Source organism: Platichthys flesus, chromosome 5 (genome assembly GCF_949316205.1).
Source record: "Platichthys flesus chromosome 5, fPlaFle2.1, whole genome shotgun sequence".
NCBI classification, from domain to species: Eukaryota; Metazoa; Chordata; class Actinopteri; order Pleuronectiformes; family Pleuronectidae; genus Platichthys; species Platichthys flesus.
The window spans coordinates 17140944-17162909 of NC_084949.1; the positions used below are offsets into that span (position 1 = coordinate 17140944).

General features: G+C 39.6%; 3 protein-coding genes across 4 annotated transcripts; 1 reads left to right on the plus strand and 2 right to left on the minus strand.

Moving 5' to 3' along the window:
- Positions 1-5435: 5435 nt before the first annotated feature.
- Positions 5436-9263, plus strand: cdk2ap2 (cyclin dependent kinase 2 associated protein 2). Its single transcript, XM_062387607.1, has 5 exons — positions 5436-5586; positions 6563-6718; positions 7060-7151; positions 8354-8474; positions 8559-9263. Exons 2-5 carry the CDS (start codon positions 6664-6666, stop codon positions 8624-8626), a joined length of 336 nt encoding a protein of 111 aa, XP_062243591.1. The 5' UTR covers positions 5436-5586; positions 6563-6663; the 3' UTR covers positions 8627-9263.
- A 72-nt stretch (positions 9264-9335) lies between these two features.
- On the minus strand, positions 9336-14618 carry aip (aryl hydrocarbon receptor interacting protein). 2 transcript variants are annotated; one of them, XM_062387606.1, is made up of 7 exons: positions 14462-14617; positions 13548-13730; positions 13276-13464; positions 12346-12522; positions 11988-12129; positions 11375-11604; positions 9336-11259 (listed from the first exon to the last, which is right to left on the minus strand). In XM_062387606.1, exons 1-7 carry the CDS (start codon positions 14558-14560, stop codon positions 11254-11256), a joined length of 1026 nt encoding a protein of 341 aa, XP_062243590.1. In that variant the 5' UTR covers positions 14561-14617; the 3' UTR covers positions 9336-11253. The 2 variants fall into 2 exon arrangements, with proteins under 2 accessions (XP_062243590.1, XP_062243589.1); XM_062387605.1 differs by lacking the exon at positions 9336-11259 and having other exon boundaries at positions 11345-11604; positions 14462-14618.
- A 1770-nt stretch (positions 14619-16388) lies between these two features.
- Positions 16389-21325, minus strand: tmem134 (transmembrane protein 134). The gene is made up of 8 exons (XM_062388505.1): positions 21117-21325; positions 19825-20081; positions 19174-19241; positions 18972-19058; positions 18809-18885; positions 18335-18379; positions 16842-16895; positions 16389-16732 (listed from the first exon to the last, which is right to left on the minus strand). The coding sequence occupies exons 2-8, from the start codon at positions 20035-20037 to the stop codon at positions 16650-16652; spliced, it is 627 nt and encodes a 208-aa protein (XP_062244489.1). The 5' UTR covers positions 20038-20081; positions 21117-21325; the 3' UTR covers positions 16389-16649.
- Between the last annotated feature and the right edge of the window lie 641 nt (positions 21326-21966).

The following is a 21966-nucleotide window of genomic DNA, read 5'->3' on the forward strand; positions in this document are numbered from 1 at the left end:
CATCCTTCAACAAAACTATCTTCCTCTCAGCACGCTAAAAATATGTATTTGATGTATACATTATTTCTCAAATGTCAAATGTTACATGTCAATTGTTCATTCTAGCTGTGGGTTCTTCCACCTCCTGAGAGAAATATCAGGCTCTTGAGCTGCCAAAAGATCCTTTATGTCCCGAAGCTCTCACTGACTGTCTGCCAGCCTGCTGGTGTATGCAGGGAGTTCACAGTTGCCTGCAACAGCCAGAGTTATGCTTTCAAAGAGAATGCAGTGAAAAAAAAAAAAATTACTATCACAGAAATCAAGCTTAATTGTAGGAAAAGAAGAAAAAAAAGCACCAGTATTATTTGACATTAAAGTGGAGACCTTAATTCAAGAAAAAATGACTATGTAAATTTGTAGTAATATTTTGTGAGATGAAAGTCACAGGTCCATGATGTTTTTGCCATCGGCACAACAATGTAATTTAGACACATCTAGACAGTAGAGCGCACCCCTCTTATTTGCTTCAGGATCAGTTATCTCATGTTGCCTGTTTGCCTGCCACACTCGGCTCTCCTCTCTATTAACTAGCTTTTTGCTTATCAACCACAGCTCATCTCAGGCCACTCTGCCTCTTCTCCACAGCTCATTTTCATTCCTGTGGTCCAGTCACCGAGCTCCACTCACAGCTCGGCCTTTCTGCGGCTCTGCCCTGTAAACCACCATCTTTACAGCCTCACCCTTCACCTGTTAGATCCCTCACATCCCAAATAAATCTTCACTTGATCCCTTGTGTTGTGTGTTATATTTGGTTCACTCATTATGACATAGACCATATAGGGTAGCTAACGTAACAGTTAACTTACTGATTCATTTGATTTCAAAGGACCATATATGACTAATGGTACTCAGTAGAGCTCCAGGTGAGAGCTCATATCTAGCCAAGCCCCAAAGGTCCCCTTTAATTCAATCAAACTGCACTGAACTTGTGGCATTAATGGGACTTCTTGAACTGCAAGCTCTTATTGAGTGAGGCATACATGTGAGCTAATATTGGCCTAGAGCTTGTGCTGGAGGCATAGCTCCGTATTTTTTACTGAAGGTTATGACACAGGGGAAAAATATCCAGTATGCCATAACATGGAGCTTCTATATACCAGGCCAGTAGCAATAAACCTTTTTGGAGAACCAGGACCTGAGAGTTGTGTTGACCTGTGTTTGTTTGTCTCAGTCAGCGCTGTAACTGCCAGTTTTCTCTCAGATAATTGCCATCAGTAATAATTATCATCCATCAGTGAGGTTTGAAAAGTGAAGGTTGTAACTATGGAAGCAGTCACAAGATTTGTATTTACCCTCCTCCAGAGCGAGATTGCAACTACTGAACCTTTACCTTCTGTTTGTAAACCCTTATTCACATGTTGACATTAAATGTTTAAATTGCCAAACTTTATTGAGTCCTTGTTTCTATACACATGTAGCCTCCAATTTCTAATATGATAACACAATGCTAAAAGGTTCTAACATATTTATCATCAAACTGTTTTAAGTAAGATTTGTGTAATTGACCAACAAAAACCTGGTTTGAGGTCAGTAGCTCAGAGTTTCTGTTATTTCAAGGGCATTTTATAGAGATGGTAGTAAACTGGGATCCATTCCATCTGCAGAGAAGCTTTCTCTGATACTCCCTGGCTGACCCCCCTTATATCAACAACCTGCTAGGTTGCAACCTTTTTTGCCAAGTTATACAAGCAGTGGATTTGGATTTTTCGAATTGCCGATGATTTTCATTCATACAGATTGTTTGCGGCCAGACATGGTCCCGCTTTACAGAATCAATGTGAGTCGGTGACATGAAGCGCCACGCTCTCGCTGACAACAACTCAGCCTCACAGAAGAGAAACAACACATGCAGGATATTCAGCAGTTTTCTGTGGAAGGAATCCTTCCCCTACTGCACAGGTTTTTCACTGACGTGCAACCACACACTCACATGGTCAGGTCACGCTGTTAGTGTTGTGTTTCTGAAGGCCGGCCAAGAAAAAAAATGTTTTCACATTCTGCTCCCGTCTATGGCATTCAATAACATTTTACTTGTATAGCCCACATTCACATATCACAGATTGACTCATAGGGCTTTAACAAGGTGCAAAAGATACCACGTGTAATGGAGATCATCAGAATTAAATGAGTGTATTTACAGCATTGATTAGAAGAATTGATGAATTATGAATGGTTCTGGGTAGATATATTGTTCATCAAGTAGTCTTGTCACATATATATAAAGGCATTCAATAAATGTATAAACTATCTAGCACTCCATCAGGAACATTACAATGGTTAGACTGGACCAGAATATAAACCTAAAACTCAGCTGACGCTGATGACCAGAAAGCTATGGTACAGACAAGGTTCTTCCCCAGGTACTGGGACTGAACCCAATACATTAGAGGGGATAACCATCCTTGTTAAGTAACCTTGCTCAATATGGGGGGCCCTCAGTAAAGTGACACTGGATGGCTCTACTGTGGTAGAGGCACAAACTGCATCTTATCCTTCAAGTCAATTAATTATAAGTGATATGTTGAAAATGTAATAAAAGAAAACAGAACAATGCACAGCCTATACCTCTTCAGCATGGGGCTACAGATAATACCTCAGTCTGGATCAGGACACTGCCACACAATAGCTGGATCTACGGGAAACCTCAGTAGATTTGCAGGAGAACAGCAAAATCCATCTTTCTCTCCATGTCGCCCTTTCCTGCAAAAACACATCCTCCCAAACTCAAAAAAAACTTTCTTAGGAAATAGGCAACAAGGAGAGCCTCTGCATGCCTGAGTTTTACTCCTTCTGGATACTAAATCTCAAGTACTCCACACTTGAATACTGATCCGTCTATTGCTGGTTTCCAGTTTTCATTTCCATCCTCTCCTGTCACTGTTATACCAGTGCCATGCTGAAGACTACTGACACTTTGGTGGAACCATGTGGGAGAAAATATAAATAACAAGTTGTACAAAACTTATCTCATGTAAATCCTTTCTCACAGCCATCTTAGCTGTCAAATTACAAGTCTCAATTCTAGCAGGCTTATGAAAGACAAAATGGGATCAATAACACTGCTCCACGGAGATATTTCACCATGTAAACCTTTGATCCAGGTACGTGATGTGCATGTATATCCACCAACCTTTATTCAATATAGTATCAAGTGCTTTTAAAACAATGCAGCCTCTTATGTGCCATTGCCCTTTGGTTTTCATGTTTTGTTTTAAATGACTTGTGTTAACTCACTCTCTATCCCTCTAAAGCACTGATTTAAAAAAGGACATGAAGCAGAGATGGGCAGCAAAATCACAGACTGGTGATAACAACTACCTCTTTGTTTCTTCTTGTTTTTCCTGTTTTCATCATCTGCAGCTGCTGTGGAGTTTATCTTGTTAATACAACTGCATCTTTTCTGTAGCTTCATTCTACCATTAATTCTTTAAGAAGTCACAGACTATTTGATTTATATAGCTTTATATTGTTAAATTCATGGAGACTTGCTCATTTGTGATGAACTCATAAAATACAAGTAGATAACCTTAGTCAATCAAAACTTGTTTAATGGGTAAAGGCAGAGACATCAACTGTATTTTGTGTTTTAAAAAACTTAAAAAAAAACATGGGTGATCAAACCCCCACAGTTTATGTTTAAAATACATTCCATACATTAGTATACATGCAGTTTTCCAGTATTCTTTCTACTGCTCAATATTCTTCAGGGTCCTGAATGCCAATTTCTTCTCTTTTGCTGGAGAGTACACACATAGCTGTGTGCACTGAGAAAGTGCATTTCCTCTTTCCATCTCTCACACTCTCAGCATCACACGTCTTCACCTTTCGCTTCTCAAAGAATCATGAGGTCGGTTTCACTTCTCGCTTGGTGACACCTGCGTTCATGTGTTTATATGCTCCGAGGAAAGATTCAATTTGCAACTACCAACTTCAGCACACCCATAATTGCCTTTTTTTCGACCCTGTCAATAACATGTGTTAAATAATCATGATTCTGCTATGGCCCATTGCATTTATAGATTAAGAGGTGACAAACAGTGGTTTGCTTAGTCTTAAAGATAGTGATAATATAATGGCTGCCTGACAAAACCAGCATAACGAGATACTGTATACTGATGTGGTCAATTTGCCGTTTTGAGGATAACCTATGGGAATGTTTAACATCTTTAATATATTTTGTATTAAGACAATTTATCTTAATCTGCAAAGTAAAAGTGTCTAAAATGAACAAATAAATGTGCTGGACTGAAAGTATACAAGATAATTTGCCAATTGTTTTCGGCAAATCTATTTCATGACTTTTATAACTCTTTATTCTCTCTGCAAAGCTGAATTTATTTTTGTTTACTCACAATATGGATTTTATATATTTCCTACCTTTCAAATATGCCACACTTAATATGTAAATCATCAGCCTTATAGTGGGTAATACTATATGACATATGTATATTGAATAAAAATGTGATTTATATTTTTTTATGTGAAATTTAGTAAAAACTGAAGAGAATCCGTGAGAAAGCTGTGAGCATATTATTTGAGTAAGGCTGGTAACTTCACTTTTTTTAAGACATTCTGAATATCAAAGTGATGCAACATTTTATTTGTCAATTCACATACACATTTAATTATATTTTCAAACCTGGGGCGATCAAACAATTATTTATTGTGAGGACTGAGATTATGTCTATTGACTAATGTTTATGTTCAAAGAGCTTGTCTATGAAAGGCAAGAATAATTGTATCTTCACAAAAAAACAACAATGAAGGCTTCAAGACTACATTGCTATTTTACCTCTAATAATTAAAAGATAAGGTTTTATTTTTCCTCTGTGTGTTAAGTTGTTCCTTCATCAGTCTCACAGAATTCAAATTTCTTATAAAGATCTATAAATATTGAGTTTTTCGTGGGCTTTGTATAATGCACTGTACTGTGATTAATATTTTTTTCAATTTTTATTGATTATATATATTTGTGGCAACAAAGAAAGTTGAAATAACATTTAAATAATATAATTAAATTCACTTCAATTGAATTTGTATAGCCTCAAATCATCAACAGACACTATCTCTAGGCATTGTAAAATAAGTATCTATCAAAAAGAACTAAATAATAAACATATCCACAATGTAATAAACGATAAAGTACAATGACAATAACCAAGTGTCGCAGAAAATAACACTTGAAGGTCATATTGTTTGCACTTTTTTTGTATTTTGTAACATTTTATGTTTTAAATCATAACATTTTTAAGTTGAGGGCTTAAAAAACCTTCCTTTATAAATATGAAATATTCCAATTAATAATAATAATAATAATAATAATATAACATAATATTGGTATTCCGTTTTTGATTTTTGTTGCTGTGGTGATTCCCTGTGAGGACTTCCTGTGGAGCAGACGTCATAGCCTGCTCCCTCAGCCAATCACATGGCAGGAGACGCTAGAGAACGGCTCTACACACAACGCGTCAGTGGTGCGCAGACTCAGACTGACAGAGGAAGGAGCAGGGCTAACGTCCACAGAGGATCACCACTGTACGTACAAAGGTAAGAAACCCCGGAGCAGTCGCCTCTCTATTCCCACACGTGCGGAGAATGGGTCCGTCGCTCTCTCGGTGTTGGGAGGAAACCCCCGCTGCCTGACGAGGGCTCGGCCGCGCTCCTCTGTGGTTGTTAGTGCTCACCGGTGACAGCTAGCTAAACGAGCTAATGCTACCCGGCAGTGGTTAGCTGGGCTCCTTGCCCTTTGGCAGCTTTCGTTTCATTCAGCGGCTCCGCTCGTGTCCTCTTCATCACACCCGCTGAGGGGCTGCGTGTTCTCACAGTCTAAACAGCAGCCGGTCACAGGAGGAGATCCTCATCAGAGCTGAAGGACAACTCTACTCTGTCTTCATTCAATGGCTGTCACAGCTGGACCCCCCCCCAACCTCACTAAGCACTTTATTAGGAACCCCATGCTAATACCGCTGAGGGCCAAGCTTGGTTTGTTGCAGGGGTTTCTGGTCCATGTTGACATGATCATATCACGTGCAGCCATTAAAGGTACAGTTAAGGCTGTACATGTTGGCACGTGGTCAGCCACCACACTCTTTAAACTCTCTCTGGCAGCCATTTGTGCAGGAGACTAGTTGCAGATCATATGCAGCCTCTGACCAAAGCTGGAGGGGAAGTTGTTAAACACTCTGTGTTGCTATTTGCTATCAAACATTTTAAATGTACTATTACAGTCTTATGACCTGAGCGTTGAAGAAGTAAAGGACAGAGAGCGTACAGCTTTACTCAACTCAAACCCCAAATCTTCTCAAGTTCAAAATGAGCTGCAGACACAAAAGTAGCCTAGAGCTTGATTCACTCACCATGAATTCAAATGCTGTGGCCTCGGGAGCAAACAACATCCAGAACTATTATACACACTGTACAAATCTGAAATCACTGCTTTGATGATTGCAAACTTGTGTTTCCCTTTCACTTGTTCTGACAATAAATATATAAACTTGATGCCACCTTCCTCTCTTTGCATCAGCTCTAAGGAGCTCATCACCACCAGTAAAGCTGTATAAGCACCGGGTTGACGGGACGGAAGGAAGCGGCGCGTCGTACGGGGAGCTGCCTTCTGACATCGCCATGAGCTACAAACCCATAGCTCCTGCGCCATCCGGCTCCAACCACACTCCCCCAGGTAGTCTGACACCACACAGCCGCTATGAATGCAGTGAGAGGTTCAGCATAAATCACAGGTAGCCTAGTCTAAGTGCGAGTAACCATAGAAACGTGACCCCATCATATGCTATGATAAAAGGCAAACTAGCTGATTGATGATGGTGCGTGGAAGTGGTAAAGAGGTCTGAGGTGTATTCTATGTAGGTGTAATGGCTCAGGCTTGTTACCATCAGGAAACCATTCAGTGAATTGTGGAGTTTTACCTTCCTGAGATTAAGTCAAATGTTGCAGGAAGCAGGTTAATCCTTTAGTCTTTGTTCCCTCTTTAGTGTGTAATTTCTGTTCTCCTCTTCTGTCCAGGCTCGTCCGTGCCCTCTCCCTCACTCCCCTCATCATCCAGCTTTAGGCCGGCGTTCAGTGACTTTGGCCCTCCCTCCATGGGCTTTGTTCAGGTATATCTGCACTCCACTTATCCATACTGTTCCGTGTCCTACACTTTGACCACACTATATATATATATATATATATATATATTGCACATAACCTGACCATCTTTATGTAGGTTAAAAGGTAGAAATTATACTAGATATCTTGGCTTTGTCACTCTAATTTATTTACTTATTAGTTGTTATATCATGAACTGGACTGGTGGATTCCTGATGGACTTTTCCTTTATCTTCTGTCTTATTTACTTGCAATTGTCTTGTTAAATTGTTGGTGCGTAGCAGGTTTCTATTTCTGCACCAACCCACAAAACAGAGGCTCAGTCAGGTTTATCTGTTTGAGCCAAACATGTCTTTCCATGTATCACTTTAGATATGCTCTGCTCACAAAGCACAGAAAAGACAGACAGTGGAAAAAAAGGTTCCATGCATGTAATCTACATGGGAATGCTGAGAATCTAATCTAAAAGGCATAATAATACAATGTTATTAGAAAGGAGCAATAGATTTGATTTGAGAGCAGTGGTGCTGTCACAGTTACATGTTCTGTTGTGTAATCTAAAAGGATCAGTGTCTTGACTATCTGTCCCTATTTTTGACACTTATAACAGTAACTGCATATTTTTTTATTTGCCTATAGTATTTTCTAGTATAAATTTGTTTGTTTCCTACGTTTTTTTTTTATATATATTAATTTTATTTTATATACTTATATTGCAAAAACACACCACAGCAAATTCCATGTATGTGTAAATGTCATTTGTTCTGATTCTGCCTAAGCTACATTGGCCCTGTCATATAAGCCATTTTGAGACTTGACCTGGGGGTCAAATCGGACAAATTGGCTACGCAGTTTACCCTGAGCCTGCCTTTCAATCATGCACAACACAGCGGGAGCTTCTCTGCACAGATGTGTTCACTTCCCAACAGAATCAATCAAAGGGGTGACACCCCGCTGTGTTCTCACAGCAGATTCTCTACTGACTTTACGTTAGGGGACCAGGAGGAGGAAGTATATAGAAACTGTGGAGCATCTCACTCACACAGGCACCTCCTCCAGAGAAAAAGGAGACGACTGCGCAATCAATCCATGACTGAAAAGAGTTCAAACTTTTTCATTGATTTTTCTCTTCACTTGTGCTGTTGACAAATCCTAATGGCTTTTTTTGTTCTCCCCAAAAATCACACGCTTGGGAAAAATGCACCATCAGCCTGTCAAAGTGTCACAAGGGTCCACTTACAGCGAGCTCCTATCTGTCATTGAGGAGATGAGCCGTGAGATCAGGCCTACGTACGCTGGGAGCAAGAGCGCTATGGAGAGGCTAAAGAGAGGTATGTTTTACTTTGGTTAATCTAAATTATTAATGCTGAATTATTCATTGAACACCTATTTCACCTGGCCTTTGTCTTGTTCAGGGATAATCCACGCCCGTGCACTTGTCAGGGAGTGTCTGGCAGAGACGGAAAGAAGCGCCCGCACATAACCCTTTGGAAAAGCTCCCTGCACCCTTCCCCTGTAAAATCCCTCCCTCGTCATTGTCTGATTTACCGCCTTTTTCTTTATCCTTCCATGTTTTGTGCTTTTCCTCTTGGCTTTTTATAGGTGCAGAAAATCCTTCTTGTCTCCACTGATCCCTGAATCCGTTTCTGTTTTTCTGTGACCTGTGAGTTGTATGCAACACACAGTTTTGTATCTACTTTGAAATAAGAGTGTGGGGAATTTAAACACATTTTTAAGTAGACACGGGAAAACACATTTTTAAATAGAGTCGTGGGGAAAAGCTCTGATGGGAATGTTTATAGTAATTGTTCAATAATTGCAGTTGACCAAAAAGACTGACTTTTCTTAAAATGTTCACCATTTAAGAGAAGAAATGTTTGAACTGCACATGTCCTCAAGTTTCTAATCCGAACGCCACTCTGAAACCACTTCATGTTTTCTGATTTCCTTTTGTTTTCACCATATTATGTAGTGTAAACACACAGTAGTTGTTTTCGCAGTCCCAATACCTCTGTACATCTCAAGTCAGTTTGTTAGTACGGAAATTTTGTAAACCAGATTTTTGCAGTTCATTATGTATATCTTAATTAAATAACATGAAAAAAAAACAACTGTTTCAGGTTCATCGATGTTAGAGATTGATTTTCGATCAGGAAAATCATATTGTAAATCAAATGTTTCAAGATGCAAAGTTGGGGATAAACATTTATTTTGAGTTACATAATCACAACCGCAATAACATCTCACTTCAAGATAATGACCCACTGCTTCACATGAACAGTAAGCGTAGCTCTTTCTGAACAGGGGCCTGTACTACGAAGTGAGTTCCCATACCCAGGATAACCCCCAACAATCGCAGTCAGGCTAAGCGGTCACACGAAGCTGGTAATCAACTGGTCAAGTCAACCCAGGTTTGCTTCATCAAGATCTGAGCGTGTGCACATGACCAATCACAGACATGGACACGTTTAACCGGCAGCGGCATATTTAACAATGAGGAGCAACTGTTACGTTACAAAAAGAGGTGTAGAATAAACACATTATACCGACTAAAATAAACAGCTGGTGGAAATAATCTCTTAATTGCGTGAATGTGTAAGTTACATTTGAGAAAAAAAGATTGTGTGACCACGATATAATTCAGCATGGGAAGGAGATAAATAACTCAGGGCCAAGAAATATGAAAATGTTCTTTACTAAAAGACCTGTTGAACTAAAGTGATGAAGCCTTTTGGATGAGACAACACGTTTCACTTAATCATGTTGTGTAGCCTCTATAATGAGCTTTGGTTTGACACACACATGTTGGCATCAGCGATTGACTTAACCAACCAGACATTGTTTTAAATGGCCCTTATCCTTCCCTTTAAGGAGCGTGGACACTGTAACAGTGTAGCATCATTTTGGTTAGGGCTGATTGTTCAGAGTCTCAGAGAAAGAGAGAGGGGAGGGATGGGGCTGTCACAAGGTAAATCTGTAAACTCTATCCCCCATTCCTAATAAATATTTAAACTCATAGGATAAACCTAGTTAAAGGGAATGATGAAAATATAAAACTATGTCTGGTTATCCCGACCCTAAAACATGGTGAGCCGCTCAGCAAAAAGGTTCCGTGGCAATTTACCCCGATGGAAGTGAACGAGCTTCGTAGTACAGCGGCCAGGTGGAAGAGATGCCAAGGGTTATTGATGAATATATATTGAAAAAAAAACAAAAACATAATGGTAGCATTTCTTATATATATATATATGAAACAAGAACACAAGAGAAAGCAAAGAGATCAATTCCACGTGTGTTACATAGTGATTGTCACAGACCGCTCAGTTTCCCAGATGCTTCTCCCAGGACATAATGGCCTCCAGTTCGGATCTATTGATCAAGACAGAAAACAATCTGACAGTGCAAGGCAGAGGTGTTCACGTGAGTAAATCATGTTCCTTTTTCAAAAAAAAAAAAAAAAAAGGAGAGCATTGACTTGTAAATTGTCTTTGTTTGCCAGTGGGATAAAATAATTATCACACAGCTAAAGTAAAGTAATTTAACTGTGTGTCTAAGATACTTGTTTCTAATACAGTGGCAAATTGATGTTTGGTATAGAAATTGCTAAATAATGACATTTCAAAGTTTAAAAAAAAATATATCTCTAGAAATCCTGTGAAGGTTGTTGCTAGGTGTATCCGTAGGTAACATTACTGTGAACAAGTCAGCCACTTCTTTTGATAGGTTCAGTGAGTAATTGAAATAGTTTGTTAGATTCAAGACCACAATGCTCTGAAAGACTGGTGCTGCTGGTCGTTACAGAACCAAGGTCAGAATGGGACTTTTCAATTTCATTAAAGTAAATATGTCCCAATTGAAAACTGAATTTACAGACAAAAGAGGGGCAGTTCAGAGGAATAAGGCTGGAAGACAAATTGCACCTTGATGAATTATGGGTGCATTGTTTCTATGTACAACCTGACCGTGTGAGAGTGCGACCATAGAGGACAAGGTGGAAGAGTGTTTGTCTTGGGTGCATCATGGATTCAACTAAAACACCAGCAGTGTCCACTGTTTCTCCTCCATCTTGAAATTCACAGACATCCACTTGTTTTCAACCCAATGACAGATTCAACCCTGTGAGGAGGAGGACGACACAAGAGATGTTTTGATTAAAACTATCCATTAAATCCCATGCCTCACATTTCAATGTCCTATTACATCGAACTAAAGAAAATCAAAGTAGACTGACTGTAGTGGCAGTTGCTGGGGGTGTGTTGTGGTCGAATAGGCCTTTGTAGCGACCCTTCTCCTCCTTCTCCTTGGAGCGGATCCTATCCTCCATGGCCCTCAGCTCTTTGGCTACAGACGGTCCCAGGGAAGGGTCCAACTCCAGCACCTTAGCAAAGTCTGCTCGTGCCTCTGTCTCGTTCCACACTGCAGCATGGGCCTTAGCTCGCTTGTAGAAGGCCTTCAGATTATCTATTCAGGAAAAGTGGCAATAAATCAATGAAAGACAGAGAACATGGTTTTCCATAACTTACTGTATGTGAGATTGAATGTTAGCTTCCAGGATAAAGTAAAAGCAAGAACCTGTAGGGCACATTGTGCAGCCAATACGTTATAATATATTTGCCTGGTAGACTCAGGAACCACAACATACCTGATAAATGACATTCTAAAGGAGTAAATCCGTCTATTAATATAATTATTATTATATTCAAGAAATGAAGAGAAACTACATCTGGAAAAGGTTGCAAGGAAGAAAAAAGTAAATCTATACCTATCCCCAAAAGACGTATTCTTGTGTCAAATCATTAATACTTGAATGAAATCATTAAGTTGCACCAACCACTTAGGCTTACCCTCATATTTGAAGACCAAGGATGAGCAGTGTTCAATGACTTCGTAGTACTGCCCTTGGAGTAACTTGCACTGACAGAAGTTGAGGAGCAGAGGTGTGATCATGAGGTCCAACTTCACCCACGCTTCATCTCCGGGATGCTCCTGATAGAAAGGGGAAAGGCCAAAAAGAGGAGGTTTAAACACCTGAAAGCATTGTGTGGCAAATGAACTGGATCAAAGCTGTGAATCTCTAGTTTACAACAATTGATACACACAACAATCGGAAAATGTAATATGATATTTAGCTACAGTACAAAAGTCTTATTTGTGTATTGATGTCTACTAAACCGATCAACAAAGTATGAACTGCCCACAAACCTTCATCTGTAGATTTTTGAGGCAGGCGATGCCATTGTAGTACTTCTCAGTAGCCTCCTTTATTTGACCTTGTTTAAAGAGCAGGTTGCCCTCTTCGTGGATCTGAGGCACAAGCTCGAGTTTTTCTGTGTCTGACATTGCCCACACGTCGAGCTGGAATGACCCTGGAGTGAGAACCTGAACAATGAGACAGGAGATCATTGGTAGCTGGAGCTTTTACCATAGGAGAGTAAAACTGGAGCAAAAACATAGCAATCACTGAAGGAAGATACAGTATATACAGTATTATATTAACAAGATTTTAAATGTAGACCATAAAACAATAATGCAATTCATTTCAACATCCCTGTAAGGAATCCCATCTTAATGGGGATTGAATAAACCTCTGGATCACAGCGTTGTTCATTCAGGATCATAGACTGAATTATACTGAGCTGTTTCCAATGTTCTAACTACATATGTAAATATCAGAAATACCGTTCATGCAATGCAAATGGGCTTAGTATCATAAACTTTTTGGTAATGACCTGAACGTGTCGGTTGTTCATAGTATGCAAAACTGGCATTATACTTTTGGTCAGATTTGTTACCTTGATCGCTTGTTAAGCAGATATATGATGAATAAAGTTTTTATATCCTGATAATTTGTAACATTTATTTACGCTTTGAGTTCTCCTTCCCTTCCTTTGTCAATATCTGACATCTTGCATTTTTAACATTTTCATTTTTTGTTACATGAATTAACCAGATTTTGTAGAAAAACGTTTATATTTTTCAAATGGTAATATAAAAAAGGTATTGGAATGTATATAAGAACTCAGGTATTGCGCTTGTACCATAATGGAAAAGAATTAAACAACACTTAGTCCTAATAATAAATGAAGAAGGCCCCAGTTATATTAAACCCTTGGCTCTACCCTGCCTCCTCACCTCGAGCAGCTCGATGGAGAAGACCAGAGGCTGTGGACTGGCCTGAAGCTGGTCTAGGTCCTTGTGCCCCAGAGAGTGGTGGGAGTGGATCTGGGCGATGCCGCAGCAGTGCCTCTGCCCTTCCAGCGGGTCCTTACCAGCACTGATGTTCCTCAGGGACTGGGACACGAGTGGGTACAGCGATGTGTGCTGGGGGAAAGGAGAGAATGAGAGGGAGTCCGCACACTCAGGAGGAACAAGATAAGCACCATGTCGCATCCAGCTTCACAAACCTGGGTGTCACACGTAAATTCTGCCACTTCTCCTTTTCTCATGGAGATGACCACCCTCTCCCACACAGCCAGTTTGAACTTCTTGCCCAGGATGAGCTCCATGGGTTTGCTGCGCCCCCCCATGGTTCTGGAGTCGTCCAGCACTGTGCCATCACAGAGGCGGGTGAGGTAGTGGAAGACCACCTGGCGAAGCAGGAATCAAAACATAACATTCCATTTAGCTGACGCTTTTATCCAAAGCGACTTACAGTAAGTGCATTCAACCATGAGGGCTGACAAACCCAGAACAACAAGAATCAAGAGAGTACAATTTAAAAAAAAAAAAAAAAGGTAAACCACAAAGGGCTATGAGTAAGTGCCATTTAAGTGCTACTAAATTAAATTGAATGAAACGAAGCTCAATAGAACTGTATGATTAAACTACGCATTGTGTCATCGCCCCTTCAAGACACCGAAATCTACGCAGAAGTTTTCTTGTTGACAAGAAACAAAAGAGCCATCACTGCTTCTCAGAAAGGGCCGGAACGCGCTCTGCTGCATGCTGACCAATCACAGCGACAGACGTTTGATTGACACAGCATACTAACCAATCGGCACTCATAAACACACGCCATCCTGTCCCACCCCCTTTTTTCCCATCAGATGAAAAAATCTGGAGAGAAAAAATCGAAGACAGCTTGAACCACAAATGAAGCCGTAATCATATGTAACGTTAACTCAGCACAAAGGCGGAGTTAACGTTACACTGTGCATATGTATTTATGCACAAGGTTTTTACGGTGAAACGAATCCAACTGACAGCTTACTAATGTGTTAGCCAGATAGCATCACAGCTAACGCGCTTCGTCGCACTTATTAAGCTTCAATGGTGGCCCACGCCAAACCTGCTTAGCCGTGCACGGTGTGTTTTTTACCTTGGTGCCATTGGGGAAGGTCGGCGGATCTCCTTTTCCAGGACTGACCAGTTTCTTGCTTATTCCTTCTTCGAGAAGCTTCCGTGCCTCTTCCTCCATCCTTCTCCCGAGTCAGTTCACCACTGATGACGCTGTTCGCCGAAGGCGGTCGCCTAGTGTGACGTCACTTGAGGCAACGGCCCAGAGCGCCCTCCATACGTAGACTGCGGAAGTGTGAATAGTCGAGGGTAGGGTACTTTTGTTTCTTTTTATTATTAGGGCCCGAGCACTGACAGGCACTGACAACAATCGATACACAGGCGTATCATGACCAGACAAATAAAAAAGTTTTTGGCCATATTCCACATTTTTGTTTTGAGGTACTTGTACCACGGCTTGCATCAGATCGACTTAAAACAAACAAAATATTAAATTAAAGAAGCGGACTGCGCAGGATAACATTTTTTGTGTTTGTATTTAATTCAATTTTTTGAATTTATATATATATTTTTTTATCTGATTTATTTACATTTTTTATTTCTACATTGTGTAAGATAATGTGCAATGAAAAGGTGGTTGAAGTCCTGCCAACACGACATGAGGGGCCATAAGGACACTTCGGCATGCAGATGGGGAAGAGTGGGGATTGAACCGCCAACCTTCTTGATGGAAACCAATCACTCTACCCATACTGCCCCAGTGACATTTAATTTTTTAATATTTAGTTACAACAACAAAGACAATAATAATAAATCATGTGTTGGTCACTTTAGTCTTATTTCACACAGCCATTCATGTCTTACACATTTCATAGTAGTGAGGTGTTACCAAAAAAACTGCACTTTTAAAGAAATATAACAAAGGTTTAATATATATTTGCTTATATACAAGGGAAGCAGAGTGGGCTGGTTAAACAGATAATTGATCTACTTTAGATTTGTAAAATATTTTGCTGTTTCAGCCAATCACACTAAAATAAATGACATTTATCCTGATAATTTTCCATATTGACTGATGTTTTTGGCCATATCACCCAGCTCTAAGAAGAGCTTGTAAAAAATAAATTGCACACATTACACAAATCAAAGAAAGCCCAATTTCAACCAACTGCAACATCAAAATGGAGCTTAGACTCTGATGATTCACTTGTTTTTAACATTATAACAAAGTGACCACAGGACAGTACACACTTCCGCTCTCTCCTACAGGGATAAACTGCCTGGCACTCAGGAGAGAAGTAGCTTTTGATTGAAAAAGTAGCAGGGCTCTTGTAGGCCAGGGGGGCAGGACTGGAGATCTGTAACTGCAATTGAAGAAACATTATCCTGAGAAAAAGTTGTTACACAACGACAAGAATCACAAGAGATGTTTTTGCCCTTTCAGTTGCAATAAAAGTAGTGAAGCGACACTCAATCTATAACTCTACACAAAGAGTCTTGAGAGTCGACAAATGTCAGGCACGCAGAACTGCCATGTTCTGTGTGCTAGAGTTAAAGGATGCTAGAAAACTCTAGCATCCTTTAACTCTAGCACACCTTTTCCTCATCCGTATACAAAGTCTTAACATTACGAATTATAAATGAAATTGCAATGAACTTTTATTTCAGTCTCCAAAACAAAACGCTACTCTTTCAATGTGAATTGATTGTCCGTTGGAAAATAAACATTTGTAAAAAATGTAAGAAGTCTTCAGTAATATGGATATGAAACACATGGATATCGATTAAATGTTTGACAAAAGACAGTAAGCAGGACAATCCACTAAAATATGCAGTAGCAGATTCAAATCACAATCCATGTTGACTCACATGTCCATGACTCACACTGCAGATTATTCCTTACCTGAGCAGCTCACTGGACTGAGCTGCATGATTAACTCTCCCCGACTCCACAGTTTGTAGTGAGACATACTGAGTTCGTTCAATAAAACTGTTACGATCGACAGAAATTAAAATATACAAAAGTTTTATTGTAATTTCACAGTCATTATTCACACAAGAAAAACACAGGCAAGACCAGTCTCCTTCTTTTTCATGTACAACATCAGTTCATTTAGTGGAAACATACTCAAGACACTGAGTGGTTAAATTAGTGGTCATAACAATGACAAGAAAAAACTATGTGAAACATGTGACAGCAACGTTTTGTTACAAGTGACAAAATACAATTCATTTTAAGACAACAGAGAAAACTAGTGTCTCGTAAAATGTCATTTTTCAAAATAAGGCAGGTAGAACAATTTGAAGCCTCTTCTCCCTCGGACAGCGCAGCTGATGTATATCACATGGTACACTGGAGGACACACAGGGAATGATGTCAACATAACAAAGCATGTATTTATCCAAACTGTTGCAAAACCATGCAAAATTAGTCTCGGAACTGAACTAAGTCGTCCATTTACCTCCAGGGATGAAGAGAAGAAATCCAGGAACAAAGAAAATGGCACTTGAAACTCCTGTAAGGAAAAAACATTTTTTTTCAGTTTCAGTATTTGCCAGGAATTACATGATAAGATCAATTTCACTATCATGTATGTACAGGAATTGTGATGCAACAGCCATTTATCTTAGAAAAGAGAAAGGATAGAAGGGGAACTTCAAGCCTGGTCCTGTCCATTGGCAACAAAATCTACTGACTGTGACCTGGAAAATGTCCTGTTCAGTCATTTATTCCTCAGGTTTTATTTCTGTCTTTCTATTAAAACACTCTAGAAAGGCACTAAGTTGGGGTGCATACCTCCACCAAGGACCAACAGCCCCCTCCAATTAAAACAGGCCACAGCTAAGGCCATATTAGAATGAGTCATTAGACACATTTGTTCATCAAGAAAAATCCTGGATCCCTGTTCTGCACCAAAAGTTAACGGGTTCTTTCCTGACCCATACCACATCCTTCCACCAGTTTTTGCATAATCCTGCTAACTAACAAACAAACAAACACAGTAGAAAATCACAACCTTTTCCGCAGTGGTTGTTCATTGCATCATAAAGTCGCAGAATTAGTTGCAAACTCATTTCTTAGCTGTCAAAATAATTAGTTGACAATGATCAAACTATTAGTTTGTGTACTACTTACTATAAAGTCTATGTGTTCTGTTCGCGAAAACACGCCACAGGCTTAAGGAAGGAGAAGATCAACATTTTTGTCATGTGGATAATCAAAAAATCATGATCCTCATCTGTAACCCACTGGCTCACCAGTCCTGCTTGATTCTGTTTTTTTACTGCACTGTCTCTTCACACTAACTAGAGCCTGAAGACGAGTGGGACAGTTTGGCCTTGACTGGTGGGTTGACGAAACACAACACTGCACCGTGTCATCAAAAGAACTTTGCCCTTGACAACCTGGTGTCTCTTTGCCTCCAACCAAAGTGTTGTGTTGTCAAAGGGACAATACAAATGCAAGATAACATGGTCATCAACAAACTGAGTCTGTGTCACAGACTCAATAAAATAAATGAGCATTATTAAATTATAGTATTTAAATACCAGAAAATACAAAGACGTTAAAGGGTTTTTAGGCTACATAGTTATAATTTGGTATCTCACAGAGCAATCCGTGTTTCCTTTGAATACGTTTCTGAAGTTGGAAGCAGCACATTTCTTTTTAAATACCCAATTAGACGTATTCAGCATGAGGTACTAACAATGTTTTAATCATTTCTATCACACTTGGATTTGGACTAAAAAATGTGTTGAGTCACAACTTCACTTTCTATTTGCACATGGTAGCCATGTTTTTTTTTGTCAGCTATTTTGCTGTCTGTTTTTTGCTGTATGTCTATTTGTGTAGGTAAGCTGAGTGCCACTAACACCAGTCACATTTCTAGTAAGTGTCTACACATACATGGCAAATAAAGCTGATTCTGATTCAATGATGATATTTCTTACTGACCTGCATTTGGATTCAGCTGTATGACAACACCTGTGAAAATAAGAGCTGACAAACAAACGATGCAAAAGTGTGTTATTAGGATTGGGAGAAATTGGAAAAAAGCCACTGTACAGGGTCCAAACTTCCCGCTTTCCCGTTCAAGTGAATGTGGAGCAGCATGTCTATGTTAAAATATTGGAGCATGTTGACAGATTCATACGACGGGCCTTTGGTACTGCCCTTTTTAAATATTTGTTTATGATTGTAGTGACTCATCTGTAAATGTCAAATATACAGACAAGTCAGAGACAGGTGAGGGACAGAGTGTGATCAGACATTATTACTGGCAATAACAACGTAAAAATCTAAGAAATCATGTCAAGAACATCAGGTAATGGTATAAAATAAAGTGATACAAATATGTAATCACATCAGACTATATTGCTTGATATTTCATTTTTGATGAACCAGAAACACTCGTGTTTTATGACTCACCGACTCCAGTTATGAGGAGAAGGAACGAAGCAAGTACAACTCTTCTGTTCTTTTTCACCAGCGGATGGGACACCCACCTGAGGAGCAACACAGGGTTTTAAGGTAACTTTGTGTTTGTTTGTGTGTTCGTTTGGGTGTGTGTGTGTGTTTCAGTTGAACTCACCCACAGCAGTGTGCAGAAAGATGTGTGTAGGAACTTAAGGTGCTGAAGGACCACTGGGAGCTGCAGTAAGACAGTGTGGCCGGGTCACTGTGAAGAGAGAGAAACAGACTTAATATCAAACTCAAACAAACATGTGCAGGAAAGAGAAGCAATAAAAACCAACCAACAAAAGAACATCAACAGTCCTTCACCGAGCACCCACCTTATTTTAAAAAAGTTATTGAAAGAGGAGTTGCCATTGTTGCAAAAGGCGTCTTCATTTTCCAGATTCTACAGAAAAAAGGATATCAATATGAAATGTTTTAGTCAATATCAAAAATGATCACAATAAATGTCACCAAAACATTTATTTATAAAAAGAAACACATGGAAAGCTTGATGGAAGTAGCTTTAAATAAATATGATCTACCTAAATATATTTGAGACCAAGTTTGAAATATTTTAACAAAGATAAAAACCCTTTTCAATGATCTGAATTTTAGAACTTTTTAGACCTTGTGTATCATATCGATGTATTCTGAATTTTTTATATATTGGTATTGATGAACATTGTATTGCAATAAGTACTGATACTGTTTTATCTCCCAGTCCTAGATTCAGGTAAACAACTTATAGAGGTTAATAAGAACGTCATTCACACGTCCAGATTTGATAATTGTCCATAATCATAGTGTGCATTTTGAGTGAAAAAACTATGCATCAATACACCATTGCTATAGATCCCTTTCAAACAACTTCTTCTTGAATTTAACCTTGTTGCAGTGAGCTTTAACCCATTTGACCCTTTTCATCATCTCTAAAAAACCCCAACAGGTTAGAAAGGTAAATCGACAAAGTGAAGGTGCATGTGTACCTGATACTTCAGGTTACTGTGTTCAGGGGAGCCAGTTGCAGCAGGTAGAGGGTGAGGCTGAGGTTTGGAGAAAGCGAGTGGACCGAAAGTCATCTCTCCTCCTTCTTTGTCATTGTCTCGGCCCTTCCATCCCTCCGCCTCGCCTTCGGCCACAGCTCCCTCCTCGTCTCCCTCCAACACAAAGGCATCATCGATACTGAACTGCGTTGCCATGGTGATCGCCTCTTAAACCTTGAGGTCCCGTATCTTGATGCTCACTGTTGGTAAAGAGGAAAAATCAAGGTTTAGTCACCAGTTAGCACTCCGAGCTATGACAGAGAAACAATCTTGTGTTGCTATTGAGAGGTAACATCGATGTCTACATATACTTTCATGCTGCACTAGGCCCCAAAGTGAAATACATGGAATTATTGAGCAAGAAGTTATTTTCGAACTCGTTACATCTGCGATTGTCAACGTTGGAATTTTTCTTTGTGTTCTCTTGGAGTAAATATCACAATAACTGCACAGGCTACAGAGCTTTAAACTGTTATATATGTTATGTGTAGAAATATTGTGTCATGCACCCTGAACACAATTAGAAGAAAGTTACTTGCTTCATTTGAAGAAAAATGGCAAAAAGACATCCTGCTAAAACCAAATTAGGAGCATGTATGAAAGTTAAACACCGTAATGGACCCAATCTTGTGTCACAGCAAACTTATGGAGGAGTCATGGGTTCTTAAAGTGGCGAAGCTGAGAACAGGAACCCTTCGTCTGGCGCTCCAAGTCAGTGGATTTAAAAACATCCCTGAGGGCAACGGCTTGGGTGAATTGTGTGATTTAAGAGAGTCTGAGACTGAATCCCGTTTTCTTCTGTATTACAATTATTTAGATTAGTTAAGAGAATTTACATATATAACGAAATATCTGACAAGAAATGTTCTGATGATGACAGAATGGAATGGTTGATCCGTTGTAATGATTCTTAGTTGACTACTCAAATCTACATAAACACCAGGATGGTTGATTTGTTTAGTTTGGTTTTTAATGCTGCTGCTCTGGTTTGTTTCTTCCCTTCTTTTCGGGACTTTTTCCATTTTCCATGCATGATGCTGAAAGCCTGGTGTAGCCTGTGCTTGACACAACGACGAAAATCCATCGGATCTAAACAAACAGCTTCTACGCGGTGTCCACATGTGGTCAGGAGGGAGCGCAGGCTGGAATGAACCGGAGGCTTGAGGCTGCTCTCTGCCATTGTTTGTGCTCTTTCCGCTACTCGATCAGATCAGATGACCAGGAGGAAAACTTACTGTCTTAAAGTTGATCTTTTTCTCCAGCGAGGCCAAACTCGACTCCACGGTGTTTGCAGGCGGCTCACATGCTCGTCAATCAATTTGAAACCAGAGTCAAACTTTCCTCTGAAGCTTTGTTTTCTTCCTGATTGTAAAAACGTCTTTGGAAAAGTTTTAAATCCTCTCCCTCTCTCCTTGTAACAATCGGCCTTCGATTGGACGCGACTGATTACGCCCAAAGGTCTCGTCAGGAGACAGGCCGCTCAATCGAGAGTCAATTTGTCGATCGACCTACTAAACTATTCAAGTTTTCTTTAAATTGAAAATGTCCTCCACAATAACACAAATGTGTCCATAAAACATCAAGACAATGGCATTTTGTGATTTTAACATATGTAGACGTATCAAACAAAACGGTAAAAGAATAGAACTCTTGATATCTACAAAAAATACAGATCAGCCTGAGGGCTCTATGAATTCACATGCTCCTCAGAAGTTTCCACTTCCCAAATCATTGTTCAATTATATAACAAACACAAGCAAACAAAGCACCTCTCCTCTTTCTTTAATAAATCATTTTGTCTCAAGTTGAAAAAACAAACAGAGATAATATATAAGCACAAAAACATTAATAAAACATTGAATATAATATATTTGTGTGCCAAACCTTTCACGACCATAACAAACAGCAGCCATAACAAGTGTCTCTGTGGAAATTACTGTTTTAGGGGGGGTTTTGACTAAATGAGCAACAACAGAAGGATGATCTGTGATGCCTCCGCTCAGACAAAACCTCCTCATGCCACCCTGGATTACTGCCTCTAGTTTAGCTCATTGTGTCGAAGCCTGTGTAATTATGATTCATGTT